The sequence below is a fragment of the Vipera berus genome, assembly GCF_964194415.1.
Source record: "Vipera berus genome assembly, chromosome: 1".
Taxonomy (NCBI): domain Eukaryota; kingdom Metazoa; phylum Chordata; class Lepidosauria; order Squamata; family Viperidae; genus Vipera; species Vipera berus.
In genome coordinates, this window is record NC_138202.1 from 42,374,684 (window position 1) to 42,390,624 (window position 15,941).

Genomic DNA, 15,941 nt, shown 5'->3' on the forward strand with positions numbered 1-15,941 from the left:
GAAGCAGTTTCATATATACTTGTTAATCAGTAATCAATAATCTTTCGGGTTGTTTGTTATAACCTTATCCAAGTTTTCAGTTTAAATACATATTCTGTTGTAAGTTTTAAACCAATGCACACTTCACTTTAGCCAAAAATTACTCCTTTATTTTTTAATGTTTCAGTTGACACCTGAAATGAAAATTTGGGATGATGGCTAGAAAATAATTCATCTTGTGCTTATTTCTAATGAATCAATGAATACATCTTCATTCTTTTAGGAGTACTTCAGATATGACTAATTATTTACATGGGCAAATGGGCTGCAGTATCAGAAACTCTTGATTTCTTAATTTCTCTATGTGATTGATCTACTACTTGAAATCTTAACAGCTTACAGGATTTCTTGTATAAAGACAGTGCAAAATTAATATTAAAATCAATTATATAATAAAACTCATAATCTAATTCTCCAAATTAGAGTTGTTACATAACTACACATTAATTTGGCATTTGGTTTGGCGCCACTGACTATAACCCGCCAAGGTCTTCTGGAAGAGCCGTGTGGTCACCTGCTTCTGAAAAACCATAAGGATGGGTGCTATCCTTGATTCAGGGGGCAATCAGTTCCAAAGGAGGTGTGCTGCAGAGAACATCTCTTGTCAGGTCACCTCCCATAGTATTTCCTGATATATAGGGATCCTTTGGTGCTCCCTAGTTCAGATTGGGACAGATTGAAACCATATGGGAAAAAACAGTCTCTACGGTATGGCCCAGAGACTCACAGCTTTATAGTGATTGGCCCTTTGAATTGCACTCACAAACCTTCTAGTAACCAGTGCAACTCCCACAGCAGTGATGTAATATGCCAGTATTGTAATTGGCCTCTGGGTATACATGCTGTAATATGTTCATTCTTGACCACCCAAAATTTCTGGATGATCTTCAAGCATTTCCCTATGTAGAATGAATTGACAGGGGCATGAGTGACTGTCTTCAGTGCATAGTGGAGCATAATCCCATCAAATCAAAGATGGAGAAGTCGGCCTCTGGAGCAACAACCACTCCATCTGGTTTGGGTTAAGTCTGAGCCTGTTTTTCCCCATCCAGACCCTGACAGCCTCCAGACACCGGGTCATGTCTTCCACAGCATCTCCCAATGGGCTTGGAGTGGAGATATATACCAGCAGGATAGGACAAATTGTAAGTCACAGACCAAGAGGTGGAAGTCAAAGAGGGGTGTGTTAATCAGAGTTCTAGGCAAACCTATTGGCAAAGTAACAACAGAAAAAATAGCTTCACAAAAATTAGCCCAAACAGAAGGCTGCTGAGTTTATCTTACAGACATCCCTCACCCAGTAGATGTACAAGAAGTTCTTTGGTGATCACAAACAACCTGTCTACAGCTCAGTGACTGGGCATAAGCAGCTCAGACTCTTAAAAGGCATTGCTTCTTCTTGTTTCATTGCTGAATTATTACTATTTTTTTTTGAAGCCAGCATCAACGCAGGTACCTCTAGCAGCTCCTGTCATTTCTTCCATGTTTTGTTTTGTTATTGTTTCAAATAAATAAATCTGTTAAAAGCTTTACTCCTTTATGCAACAAAGCTATTATTTCCTCGTCAATTATGGAAGCCAGGACATTGTATTATGGCAATTGATTAGAGCTCAGTACAAATAGGAATGGTGTAAAATCCAAGGATTTTACTTGTTGAAAATATAAGTTATAGTGCCCTCTAGTGCTTGTATATTCAAATATTTTTAAGACTTAAGTGGTGATTTTGAATGTAACTTTTAAGAGCAATTGTTTGTTACTTGCATGTATTTTTTTTTAGTTTTACAGATTTGTTTGTAACTTATTGTTTTTTTCTTTAATTTCCAATCTCTAGATAGAGAATCAATATTTTTCAACAGCCACAATGTATCAAAACCAGAATCCTCTTCCATCTTAACAGCAGTAAGTATTCCAGACTTCTTTCTCCAAATTCTGATTCTGACAATAGGCTCCTCTCAATTTAACACTGTTCTTTTCAGGTTTATTTTAGGAATTATTGCAGGAAAGCAGAAGCTTAGAATCATTCAAATAATAAACCTTTATTGTCAAAGTACAAGATGTGTACATTGAGATTAGCTGAGCCTCTCTCTCCCCGTGCTCCCTCCCCCCAACACACAGTGACAACACACACTTTCCTTGAAACATAAGAATTATGATACTTGGTAAATAACCATTCATTCAACGACCAATCAAAATTAGAGTCTCTGGGTGAATGGTCCTTATACCCAGTCCCCAAAGTTGGGGCTGTTCCAGCTCATCTGCGCTTGCGATCACAGGGGGGGTTCAGCTCCCCCACCCTACCCACTTCTCTGCCCCTCCACATCTTTGCCCATTTGTCTGTCCTGCAGTCCATGGCCTCTGCTAGCCCTGCCACCTTAAAATTGTCATTTTTTCCCCAAAGATTTGGCAAGATTTCAGACTGATCTGTGGTTTCTGCAGAGGATGTATTTCATGTCTGGAGGAAATGTGGGGATACCTGTTTTTTCTTTAATATCCCTCTACGATGTCATTTTCTATCTCTCTCTCTCTTTTTTTATTTTTTATTTTTGCAGCTTGATAAAATAGAAGGGGTGTTTGAGAGACCAAATGACGACGTTATCCAAGCAATCTCAAAGACACTAAGGAAGACTTTGGGGATTTCTCTCTTTGGCATTGACATTATCATTAATAATCAGACTGGTCAACATGCAGTCATTGATATCAATGCATTTCCAGGTGAGAGCAAAAATGATATACAATGAACAAAATACAAATACCGTACCTCAATGTTAACATTCATTTCAAGCAACAGTGCAGAATATTTTTTTCAGACAAAGACCCACAGTTGTCCTTTAAATGGTATACCAAGAATTCAACTTCCAAAAATGAGTAAGGTCAAGACCAGGGTGAAAAATAAAAATATAAATTTCATGTAGATTTAACTAAAATCAAATCAGATTAAATGCAAATAATAGAATTCCATCCAAAAATAAAAAAAAATATTTTGAGATACTCTTGAGGGCTCCAAACTGTGGCTTTCCTCTTTAAAAGTTTTAAAATGTGCTCGCTCTCAAGACATATATGAAGAAAGTAGCTGAGCCATGTGGTTGGATCTGGGTTCAGTATCAACACTTCTGTCGGAATTTTACCCTTACCTCACTCAGCAAGTTCAAGAGCAGATGGGTAATCTATGTGAGTAAGATCCTCAATTCACTTAGAAATTCAAATTATGCAATGGGCCCTTTACAGATCTAAATACAGATAGCCCTCGAATTACAACCTGTAGTTCATTTAGTGACAATTCAAAGTGACAATGGCATTGGAAAAAAATGATTTATGACCATTTTTCACTCTTTGCAGCATCCCCATGGTCACCTGATCAAAATTCAGACGCTTGGCAACTGACTCATATTTATGAGGGTTGCAGTCCTGGGGACAGGTGATCACCTTTTGTGACCTCCTGACAAGCAAAGTTAATGCGGAAGCCAGACTCACTTAAAACTGTGTTACTGACTTAACAACTGCAGTGATTCACTAAACAACTGTGGCAAGAAAGGCCATAAAATGGACCAAAGCTCACTTAACAAATGACTCACTTAGCAACAGAAATTTTGGGCTCAGTTGCAGTCACAAGTATAACTCTATACACACAAGATTGTAGGCAGATTGTGTTTTTTGAAAGTTTTGGATGTGATCTCTTGTTATTGATCATGCTATGTAAGGCTGATTTTGGAAAGTTAACAAGGTAATGGAGACTTGGCAAAATACATATTCAAATGCAATATGTTCTTATGAATTGTCTTAATTTAATTTAATTTAATTTAATATTTGCATTTGTATACCGCCCTTTCCCTGAGGACTCAGGGCGGTTTACAGGGAATTAAAAATCAAAACATACAAAAGTTAAAACCAATTTAAAAAGCATTAAATTCACCCTGTACATTAAAACCCCAGTTAAAATTTTCCCCTCAGCCTGGGCCCGAGAGCTTAAAGAGCCAGGTCTTCAGGCCCCGGCGGAATGATCGGAGGTCGGGAGCAGTCCTCAGCTCTACTGGCAGCTGGTTCCAGAGGGCAGGCGCTCCCACTGAGAAGGCCCTATCCTTGGGTGTCACCCGCCGGCAATCTCTCACCGGCGGAACCCTGAGCAGACCCTCCCTGTGGGAGCGCACTGGGCGAAGGGCGTTTGATGCCGGCAGCAGGTGTTCCCTCAAATAACCCGGACCCAGGCCATGTAGGGCTTTATAGGTGATAACCAGCACCTTGAATTTCACCCGGAGGGCAACCGGAAGCCAATGCAGCTCGCGGAGTAGAGGTGTTACATGGGAGTATCGGGAAACCCCCATTACAACTCGCGCGGCCGCATTCTGCACCAGTTGAAGCCTCCGAGTGGTCTTCAAGGGCAGCCCCATGTAGAGAGCGTTACAGTAGTCCAAACGGGAGGTCACAAGCGCATGAGTGACTGTGCGTAGGGCGTCTCGGTCCAGATAGGGACGCAACTGGCGCACCAGGCGAACCTGTGCAAAAGCCCCCCTGGTCACGGCTCCTATGTGATCTTCAAAATTGAGCCGTGAATCCAGGAGGACGCCCAAGTTGCGAGCCCTATCAACGGGGGGTAACACCTCACCCCCCATCATTAGAGGTGGAATAACTTGGTTAACCCGAGACGCCGATATGCACAGCCACTCAGTCTTGGCGGGATTGAGACGAAGCCTGTTTCTCCCCATCCAGACCTGGACCGCCTCCAGGCACCGGGACATCACGGAGAGGGCATCACTGGGTTGGTTCGGGGTGGAAAGAAAAAGTTGGGTATCATCAGCGTACTGGTGATACCCCACCCCAAAACCACGAATGATCTCGCCCAGCGGCTTCATGTAGATGTTGAACAGGAGGGGCGAGAGAACCGACCCCTGAGGGACTCCACAAATGAGAGACCTCGGGGCGGATCTCTGCCCTCCTGTCAACACCGACTGCGAGCGGCCCTGGAGGTAGGAGGAGAACCACCGTAGGACGGTGCCTCCCACTCCCAACCCCCTGAGACGCCGCAGCAGGATACCATGGTCGATGGTATCGAAAGCCGCTGAGAGATCTAATAGGACCAGGACAGAGGAGCAACCCCTGTCCCTAGCCCTCCAGAGATCATTCACCAGCGCGACCAATGCCGTCTCCGTGCTGTGTCCGGGCCTGAAGCCCGATTGGTACGGGTCCAGATAATCAGTTTCCTCCAGGAACAGAGGGAGCTGATGCGCCACCACACTCTCAACAACCTTCGCCAGGAAGCGAAGGTTGGAGACTGGACGATAGTTGTTTAAAACAGCCGGGTCCAAAGCAGGCTTCTTGAGGAGGGGTCTCACCACCGCCTCCTTCAAGGCGGCAGGGAAGACACCCTCCTTCAAAGAAGCAGTTATCACTGCATGGAACCAGCCTCGTGTTCCCTCCCGAGCCGCATAAGCTAGCCAGGAGGGGCACGGATCCAACAAACAGGTGGTGGAGCTCAGTCTCCCCATGATCCTGTCCACATCATCAGGGGAAACAGGGTCGAACTCAGTCCAGATAACGTGCTCAAGACCGCCTGATTCCTCCACATCAGACTCTGCCCAGTCAGAGTCCAAGCCGGTCCGGATCCGAGCGATTTTGTCCGTCAGATGATGACTAAACTCCTCGGCTCGTCCCTGCAAGGGATCCTCCCTCACCTCCTGGTTAAGGAGGGAGCGAGTCACCCTAAACAGGGCGGCCGGGCGATTATCTGCGGACGCGATAAGGGCGGCAAAGTAGTTAGACTTCGCCGTCCTTATCGCCGCAAGATAAGACCTTATGAAGGTTCTTAACTTTCCCCAACCTGGGTACCTAGCGGTGGTATGGATCTCAGCTTACATACTGCTGCACTGGCATGATCATCATTCAGGACACCTGTATCTATGTATCTGAGGCACACTTAAGGTGTGGAAAGTTTGCATAAAGTTCCCCCGCACATGCGTGCTAGTCGTTTCCGACTCTAGGGGCCGGTGCTCATCTCCGTTTCAAAGCCAAAGAGCCAGCGCTTGTCCGAGGACATCTCCATGGTCATGTGGCCGGCATGACTAGACGCCAGAGGCGCACGGAACGCTGTTACCTTCCCACCGTAGTGGTCCCTATTTTCCTACTTGCATTTTTACGTGCTTTTGAACTGCTAGGTTGGCAGAAGCTGGGACGAGTAACAGGTGCTCACTCTGCTACGCGGCACTCAGGATTCGACCCGCCAAACTGCCGACCATCTGATCGACAAGCTCAGTGGCCTAACCCACTGAGCCACCGCGTCCCTTATAAAGTATACTTAAGAAACTGTAAATTAATGCAGAAGGCGGACTTTGTTTTTATTCACTGCTTCAGTATATTCTTGTTGTCTTCAGCCCTATAGCTGATTTCATTAGTGATCTAATTAACCAGCTTTTTTCCTCCTTTCAGCTGACTGGCTGCCTCTAGATATTATCAATCACCGTCTGATCAGCACCATTTGGTTTCTCTGGTAGCATTAAGTATTTCCATCCACTTGGGCACTCCCAAATCAAAAACTTTCCCATCAGTCAAAAACCAACTACTTTTCTATCGATTTCATTTGGTCTACAAATAAGTTGGTACTCTTAAAAAATACAGGCTGCAAAGCTATTTATTTATTTACTTATTTACTTATTATTACATTTAGAAACTGAATCATACCAAACTGAACAGAAGCAGTAGAAATGCTAGATTTTTAAAAACTTATCTTTTTAAAAAGTATACCTTGAAGTTCAAGAACACTTCAGAAGAGCTCTGCTGTTATCTATTTAAGAAAGGAACAAGAGTGTTATATTCTTGGGATGTGTTTCACAAAAACAAACCCACCCTATTCTCCCAAATCAGTGTGGTTTCAGTTTTATTTTAGTGCCAGTAGTAAGCGCTTATTAGACCGACTATTTGGTCTTGGGCTTTCAAGCTGTTCTTTCCTATTTTCATTGAGAATTCCCTAAAAATTCTGCAGAGCAAATTCATTCTAATTTTCTTCAGCAAATTAAATCATCTGTTTTCTCATAGGAGACATCTGCTAATGCTGTCGTTTTTTTCCTTGCTTTTAAAAAGAAGTGGGGAATGATTCAGGTTCTGAGACCATTAAGTCTAGAGCTGATTATATGCTAAAAGAGATTTTTTTTCCCTTCGACTATCAGCCAAGGTGTTTTCTTCTACCCATATTACTCTTTATCCTTTTAACGGTGAAAATTATAGATCTCAACCTGGTGGTCTCTTGCATACAAAACTGTTTCTACCCTAAAGCTAAACTGGTCCTTCCAATGAAATTGACTTCATAGGACATTTAAAATGACATCTGTTGAATTGCAGCATCCCAATAAATCCCACATTGCATTGTGTGTACACTGCTCACATACACCGTTTACAATAGCAGATATGTTTCTGACAAACAAGATGCAATAGGATTTTCATTACGTTAAACAATTTTACAAGAAGCACTAACAAAATTCATTTTACATACAACGTACAGCTTTTGAGAGGAGCTGCTCCCGAGAACAAGAGGTGGAATGGGACAATACATAATGTTAAGTTGAAGGGCAGCATAAGACTTTGATTGAAAATGGAAAGTTAGTTCTTTGAATTAAACTCTTTAAGTAACAAAACAAAAATGTCAGGATATGTCTCTTGTGTTTAGATTAACATTTCTTGCCATTGTGTTTAAAAATGTCCAGATTTCTCTCTGTAGTGTGTTTATCCTACTCTGTCAAGAGGAATTATCATTTATCTGGAAAAAATAATATCTCTTAAAAGCATGGCAGGAATCTAGCAATATGTTTTATATCACTATATTGTAGTATCACCTTTGGAGAAGCAAGGTTTTTATTCCCCCAGTGATCTTTCCATCTAAACTGAATCCTGTGCCTATCTCTATAGCAGTCAAGCACCAATTAATATCAATAACGTTGATCAGGAGAAAGGAAACAGTCTCTTAGATCTTCCTTTGTTCAGAGATGTCTGCAAAACTTTTGTACTTTTAAAAAGAGCACTTAACAGTTTTGGCAGTCAGAGAAATAAAATATGGGACATATGTTAAAGATATTTTTAAGAGGTAGAGCACACCATTTGATGAAATATCGCTATAGGTAATGTGCCATCTTCTTAAGCATGAAGGGGGGGGAGGAGAACTTTTAAGAAAATGGTAGTCATAACTAATGTTTTATCTCCTGACTTCTTCATTACTTTCAGGATATGAAGGTGTCTCAGAGTTTTTCACCGACCTCCTGAATCATATAGCTACTGCCCTGCAGGAGCAAACGCCAGAGTTGTCCCAGCTGAACCATAACAAATTCCTGGCAGAGCAGAGCAGCAGCCTTGTGGGGGAGCGGACGTGCTGTGCTAACACTGGTTGTCGGAGCAGGGCAAGCCAAGACCCCTGGATTGTGGAGAATGAGAGCAGCAGCTCAGTCAAACTGCAGCACCAGAGGCTGGGCTGTAACTCATCCATGTCACCAAGCTTTCAGCAGCATTGTGTGGCCACATTGGCCACGAAAGCTTCCTCTCAGTGATCCCTCTCTGTGCCACAGACTGAGAAAGAAGGCTGTCAGCCCCTGGGCTGTGAATTCCGTGTAATTTTTTGAAAGAAAAGTGAAATTAGTGATATGGGTCCATATTAACAGATTACTCTTATAGTTCTATAGCAGGGGTCCTCAAACTTGGCCACTTTAAGACTTGTGGACTTCAACTCCATGTTGGCTGTGGAATTCTGGAAGTTGAAGTCCACAAGTCTTAAAGTGGCCAAGTTTGAGGACCCCTGTTCTATAGTGAGTTTATCCATCCATGTATGGGTGCCTGTTGTGTGCATGTATCTTAAACACTATATCTTAATGTGGGAGGATGGATTTGTCTTTTTCCGATGCCTTTTCTTTCTCTTTGTAATCATTGACCAGAGTTGGGTAATGAATTGTGCCGGATTGATAAGGATTTGTGTTGAAAATTTGCACACTTGGATTCAACCCCCTTCCATCTTTTTCCCCAAAAAGCCCATTCCAAAGAGTAAAACATGTGTTTATTGTACACCTAAATCCAGAGGAAATCTGCATACCCAAGATCAGCATTTTACTTCTTTGTGGAAAACTTTGAAGTTAGAAACTGCTTCAAATGGTTTCCCATTTCCCTGAAGAAGAAGAATGCATGGGTGTTTATTTGCTCTTGTGAAAAACTATAGGCTGACACTGCCATTAATCTCATTTGGGGCAGAGGACTCCATAATTGTTGGAGGATTACCACATCTGGCATAAGAACAAGCTAGGAAGTTTGGCCTTTTCTTTTTCTGCTGCTTTACTGATCCTGAGACAAAAGGACATCTCTTTCACGTATTTATTAACCGATAGGGTGACTTATTTGTAGCTTTGTATGGTGCACAGATCCATTCACTATGATTTATAAATCATGGTTTATTTGTTAGAGTGGACTTGTGCATCATGTTAAACGAGAAACTCAAATTGTGGATTAGCATTACATGTGATCTAGGGGCCTGTTTATAAGCACTACTCTGCACAAGTATTTTTTCTTAGTGGTGGGTAGAAGTAAAAGTAAATTTGTTAAATTAGCAGCAATCTGTCTCCATTTCTGGTCTATCATTTGTGGAGTTGAACATTTGGAATACAGTATAAGGGTAATATTTATCTAACCTGTAATTCAGTCTGGTTATATTTTAAGAACAAGTAACAAAACAACAGTGCATCTTTCACTCTGTTTCTTTCAACACATCATCTTTGTGCAGCTTTGAACTGGTCATGAATTTGAAAAGGTACTATGAATGAGTTTGGGGACTCTTAATTTGAGACAATCTTTAAATTGTCTCAGGAAACGTTAAAATGTGTTACGTATTTAGATACATTTGGAAAGATTGATTATCATGAATTAGGGATCTATGGACTAATTCACACTCAGGTAGTAGTGTGAATGTATGCTATATACATACTACAAGTTGTACACATGAATCCCAATTTTTAAAAGGATAATATATTGGCAATATTTGCATACAGGCGACATTATGTGTTTTTGTTGGATTAAAGAAAGTTTGAATTCTCAGATTCTCTTCAGTTCCTATAAAGATGACCCATTTCTTAATATGTATGAACTGATATTAATATATTTTCCTCCACTGATGGCAGCTTTTTATTTGTTTCTTTGTTTTTAGAGTAAGGGAAAAAATGGAAATATCTGATAAAATATGAAAGGGAGGTTAAAAAGAAAGGATCAGAAATGATTCTAAACTACAGTGTAAGTGCAGGAAACTGTTCAAGAATTAATAGGAAGAAATGCTATGCTTCTTTGTGATTTTGTTTCTAAAGTTCTTCATAATTTTGCAGTAGGTGTTGACTATAAATAGCGGAAGAGAAGACAATATTTGTAGAAAGACTTCTTATATGATACTATATAGTCCTTTTGTTTATTTCTATTTTAAATTTGAGTCCTATGATGATCCTGAATTTTTGTCTTAATAATAACAGTTGCTGCAATTTCCCAATAAATGATTGATATTTGCCCATGCATATTTTACATGCCTTTGGTGGGAGTGAAAAATAGGTCAGACATATATTCATAAACTTTTTTTCAATATAGCAACACCATTAAAAGTTTTCAATATTAAAAAAGATAGGATTTTAACATTACACACACACACACACACACACACACACACAAAATACAAGCCAAAATTGTCCTAATGAAAGGCACCTTTGAACATAGCTGAGTCTCTCCCTCCCCTGTAACATTAATTAAGGCAAGAGTAATTTCATTGCTGTACTGAGCATTACCATTCCCACCCTCCAAAAATACTACCTCCTTGACTGCTGTTTGCATGGATCAAGAAACTAGCAATTTGCAATAGCGTTCAAACCATCTTGTTTTATTATACAGTTTGTGGAAGAGCCAAAGAAAGAGGCAAAATAATTTAGTTCTTCTGGCATATCTTCAGGGAACAAGCAATATTATCTGATTCAGAGGGGTATTATGACAATATTTGTAATTTTAAGGGGGGGAAAAACTCCCCCACATCATCATTTACATTTCAGTTCTGAGGTGAGCAAGCTGAGAAAAAGAATGTGCCATCTGGTTTATTTAGAAGACATTTCAAAACTGTTGATCAGCCTGAACTATTTGATCCAGTTTAAATATCTCTCTGCTATTTCCTATTTTTAATAATGACTAAGAATTTCTTTTAATGGCTGCCTTCTAAATTTTGGCTAGCCTATTTTGCACTGTTTTATTTCTCCAAAATAAACTACTGATATGTAATTGTACATTTTATATTTATTTACAAATGATATATTTCATAAATTCTCCAAAGTCTTAATACAAAGTATGTCTTATAAAAGTGCAGTTCATATCTTGACTTTTAACTAGAGTCTAATTTAATTCTGTAGCCAAATAGGTTGTCAGCTTCGTTCACCCTTTGATGTAACTGCTGCTTATTTAAAAAAAGACAAAGTGGTTCATATCTTGCATTTAGTTTAATAAGTTTGTTATCCTTTCTGTGATTTTTTTTCTGTCAGACTATTCCGCGTGGAATAAAATATGAATAATATTGTCAGGTTCCAGAGAAAGCACAGTGTGCTATTACATTACAGAGCAGTGAGCACATGGTACTAAAAAAAATGAATGCAAAATCAATTATTTCATCTCTGTATTGTTGCAGTAAGTTTCTTGAACTCTTTTTCAATCTAGATACACCGCCATCTGTTCCTCCCCAAGGGCAGTTTTATGTGAGAACTGAAATGTGCTGAACAGCCTCACATTTGTCATAGAGATTGAAGAGAAATGTGTCTTTCTTTTTTTCTTCTGAAAGCCCTGGGAGAGGAGGGTGGTAGTTTGGTTGGATGATTCCAATTTTTGTTTCAGTCTGAAAGGCCAGCTCTACTTTTGAGGGTCTATTGAGTAATAGCAAAAATATTGCCAGTGCATGTAAGTCCCAAAAGAAGCATTACTAATGTTGTTAGATATTGAAAGATAATGAAAGTAGACAGGCTTAAATAGGATTCATGTTTAGTTTGTTTAAGAAAGTGTAACTATCCATAACTGCATCGCTACTTGTGGCAGCAAAATAAGAAGCAACTATTTTAACTATCTTCCCCCCCCCCGCGCTTTCCAGTATATACATTACAAATAAACTTTTGTGCCTCTCATTAGAATGTTTCTTTGTGTAAAGCATATTTTCAGTAATATACTTTAAATCTCTACCAGAAACCAGTCCACCGTCTTTATTATAGAAATGTGTTTGGATGTCAAATTTCATAAAAAACTTAATGTGATTAAAAAGAGCTAAAAATGTAAAAACTCAGTAGACCTGAGTTATCACATTCTGTTCAAAATCTGAGGAAGATTACATGTTAGATTTATGTGAGTGAATAATATCTGCTCCTTTGCTAGATTACCCAAACTATAAAATGAGAAACAGTTGGTACTGAAAATGGCTAAATTTTTTTAATCTGCAACAAATATACTTTTTAGATCAGATAATCTAAAGGTCATATTAAAAAAAGATTTTAAATCTCTTTTCAAGTCAATTTCAAAATATGCCAATCAATTACATTCTATATATGCTGTTGTTCCTTTGCTTTATATAATCAGTTATAAATGGTAATTCATTTAAAAAATACTGGAAATCTACTTTTTTAAAGATAAACTAAGAAATAATTAACTAGAATTATTAATTACATAACATCATATACTTTAGCTGAATAACGTCATTATTTTTTAGACACATAGTATAAAACTCTCTTAGATAAGTGTGTATCTTGGGCTTTTTTTGTTCAACGTCATCTGAATAAGCAGATTAAGGTTTTTCTGAATCAACAAGCCTTTTGCCATCAGCAAGGGCTCTCCTAATTGGCAGCTTCCCTTCCATGCCTGATAACTCAGAAGTGCAGATTACTTTAGGTTGTTCTGAGCATTTTGTAAGATCTTTTCGCAGAATACTTATATCGTGCTCAATTCTACTGCTAGCCTATTCTCGTTTGACATCATTGTGTGAGCTGGCAAGCACAAACAGGTACATGATGTGGCAGACACCTGTGGATTGAGTTTGGTCTCCCAAACATATTAAAGAATAAAATTATGCTGTTTTCAGAAGTGCCAGGTTGATGTTTTTGACATCGATTTTTAAATTCCCTTTTTTTCTAGAAAAGGTTCTTGAGCCACTCTCACTGGGAATGTAATGCACCAGTAACTGTTGATGTTCCAGTGGTATACAAAAGGAATAGACATTCCTTACTTTTTATTCTCAAAATATGCTACGGTAGCCTGTCTTGAGAATATTATTCCTGGCACTGAGCTATATATACGAAGAAAGAATGTTGGACGTACCTACCATATCAAAATACTATTTTTTATTGCTTTTGCTAACTTCATACAGCTGTTCTACTCCCTTCTATTCTTAGTTTCTCCTTCCTGTTTCCATCCATGTAAATATGAATGAATTATCTGATTTGTTGCCTACAGAATCTTTTTTTTTTTTGAACCCATCATGTATAAAATTGGTGGTGTTCAAGAAGAAATAACTTTCTTTGTAAAAGGACTTCCTCTTTTGAGACAGTGTACTCTCCCATTTTTTTTAAGTGTATCAAAATTAAAATTTTACTTTGCAAGTAATATTTCAGTCTGTCACAATATGTAATTGATCATCTTACAGCTGTAATTTGAAAAATCAATTTTTCTGAGAAATGTAGTCCTCATGAGGGCAGGAATTACCCATGATTGTGTCAAAGAAACTGAGTGCTAACTTTTCCAGAGGCTCTTTGCATTTCTTTACTAAATGTTTTATTTTTGAATTCTGTTTCAAAATGGCAAATCAGTATAAACCAGTCCAATTTTCAATAATAGAACATTCCTTCCTCAGTATCTCAATAAACCTAGCTAACATACTTTACATAAGAATGGCTTTATAAAACATTACTCTGTATGCAGTTGGGACTAAGAATATACAAGAAGAGAAGAATGTTATTCCTGGATTATATAATACTGAATTTAGTTTCCATTCAATTCAAGTTTTCAGAATAAAAATTGCAGTGTGGTGTGAAGAATTCAATTAGTACAAACTCACCTTTGTTTGAATTAGTATAGTCAAGGAACAAGGACAGCACTGGTTATTTACTAAGTTCAAAGGACCAACCGGTATTTTGTAATACAAGTTTCCTTTAGTCAATCCCATTTTTGTAAATTGCATCTATTTTCCTTTTGATTGTTTTGTTTAATCTTATTTTAACAGAGCATAATTTAAGAATTTGCTTTTAATGAAAAATTGAGACATAAATTCTCAATGCGCTGTTAGATTTTACTTTAGAAAACACTACCAAAATATTATATGTTGTAATGAATAAGAATATTGGGTGCAGAAGGAAACTTGTTTGCAAGTAGTTTACGGCCCATTGGCACTTGTATCTTTCACCGTTCGCACAGCAACATCTTAGAGTATTGTTTAGTATGTGAAGAAAGTCATATTTATAAAATGCAAATATGTAAGTATAAAAATATGACATCTATATTTGAGATTGTGTGCACCCTTTAATAGGGATTCTTTATCATTTTTATGAAAAAAAGTGCGGTAAAAAATATGAGATGTATTTTTTTCCAGTTCTTTGGATTTCTTCCTTGGTGTTTTCATATAGTTCATATATCTCCTCCTGTGTTCAATTCCAGTTAATGTTCCAGTGAATTGGACTCAACTCTACGCTAATATAGATTGTACATCTCGTTTTCTTACCCCTTTTCCTCTTCCCTTCTTTTTATTTTTTTGGATGGGACAGAAGTTGTGGGAAGTTTTACAAAAATTTAAGGCATGCTTAAGCATTTTATCAGTTCAAAGTTGAAGTTATCTTGGACCGTTTCTTTAATTATGTCATGTTTGAATTAAGGATATTAATGCTGTCTTCTGCTATTTTAGATAGTGTTATATTTAGCAAGTGTGAGTGTTGTGATTTGCTTTGGCCCTGTTCACAAAATTACTTTCATAAAATTAAATTCTTTTGTATTTAGAGTGTGTACCCACCAATACACACATGCATATGAATATAATATGATTTCATTTTTTAAAAAAATAGCCCTATATAAAACCAAAAACATTAGTTCCTTGGCTGTTTACTCGTAGTGCATGACTGACGTCCTTCTCAATAATCACATGGTGCTTCTCTTGCTTAAATCATTGATTTCCATAATCTTTTTTCTCTATTTTCTCCTTATTTACCAAACACTTGTGACAAATATTTTACTATTTTAACCATAGAGTTAAAATGCACTTAAATCTCTGTTGTTTCAATGTCTGCTTCAGAGAGAAAACTCCATTTTCCAAAAACATGATTAAAATAAATGCCTTATACAAAACCTCATTATGTCTTCTGGTTAATGACTGAAATATTGCATATCTGAATTTGTTGATACACCTTTATATACCTAGATTATTTATACTCTAAGAGATTGTAGCATGGTGTCAATTTATTAAACTTTGGCACAAAGCACTTATTTCCATTTCAGTGAGATCAGGCTACCTAACCCTCTAGTCCTCACTTTATGCACTCCAGAAATCTTAACCAGAAAATCATCTGCTAGTTGATTTTTACCAGAGGTACCAGGAATGCGGTCTCCAACGTTTTAGCGTGACAATATAATTTCGTAGATTTACAGGGAGACCCAATTCAAATCAGCTCTGGGCAATGTACAATATAAAAATGAATGAAAATGATCAAAAATGGCTTAGTATACCTCCACAACTACATGAATACACTTGAAGACCCCACCCATAAAACTAATTGAAATCCTGGGAGAAAAACCAAGATTGAGAGATTTTGAGGGTGGCATCAGTGCCAGAGAAAGCATAGATCCCGGGTCCCATTGGGTGACATCAACAGGACCAGGGCATGCTAATTCTATCAGATCAGATGGAAAAG

The 15,941-nt window shown here is 38.4% G+C and overlaps 1 protein-coding gene across 2 annotated transcripts in view; it reads left to right on the plus strand.

Annotated features, from left to right (window-relative positions):
- The window catches only part of ITPK1 (inositol-tetrakisphosphate 1-kinase), a 136,908-nt gene extending 121,546 nt beyond the window's left edge, over positions 1-15,362 (plus strand). For both annotated transcript variants that reach the window (XM_081344762.1, XM_081344763.1), the window contains 3 exons: positions 1,871-1,938; positions 2,589-2,751; positions 8,242-15,362. In XM_081344762.1, coding sequence (XP_081200888.1) covers positions 1,871-1,938; positions 2,589-2,751; positions 8,242-8,561 — 551 coding nt within the window. In that variant the 3' untranslated portion in view covers positions 8,562-15,362. The remainder of the gene's footprint in view (positions 1-1,870; positions 1,939-2,588; positions 2,752-8,241) is intronic.
- Positions 15,363-15,941: the final 579 nt, after the last annotated feature.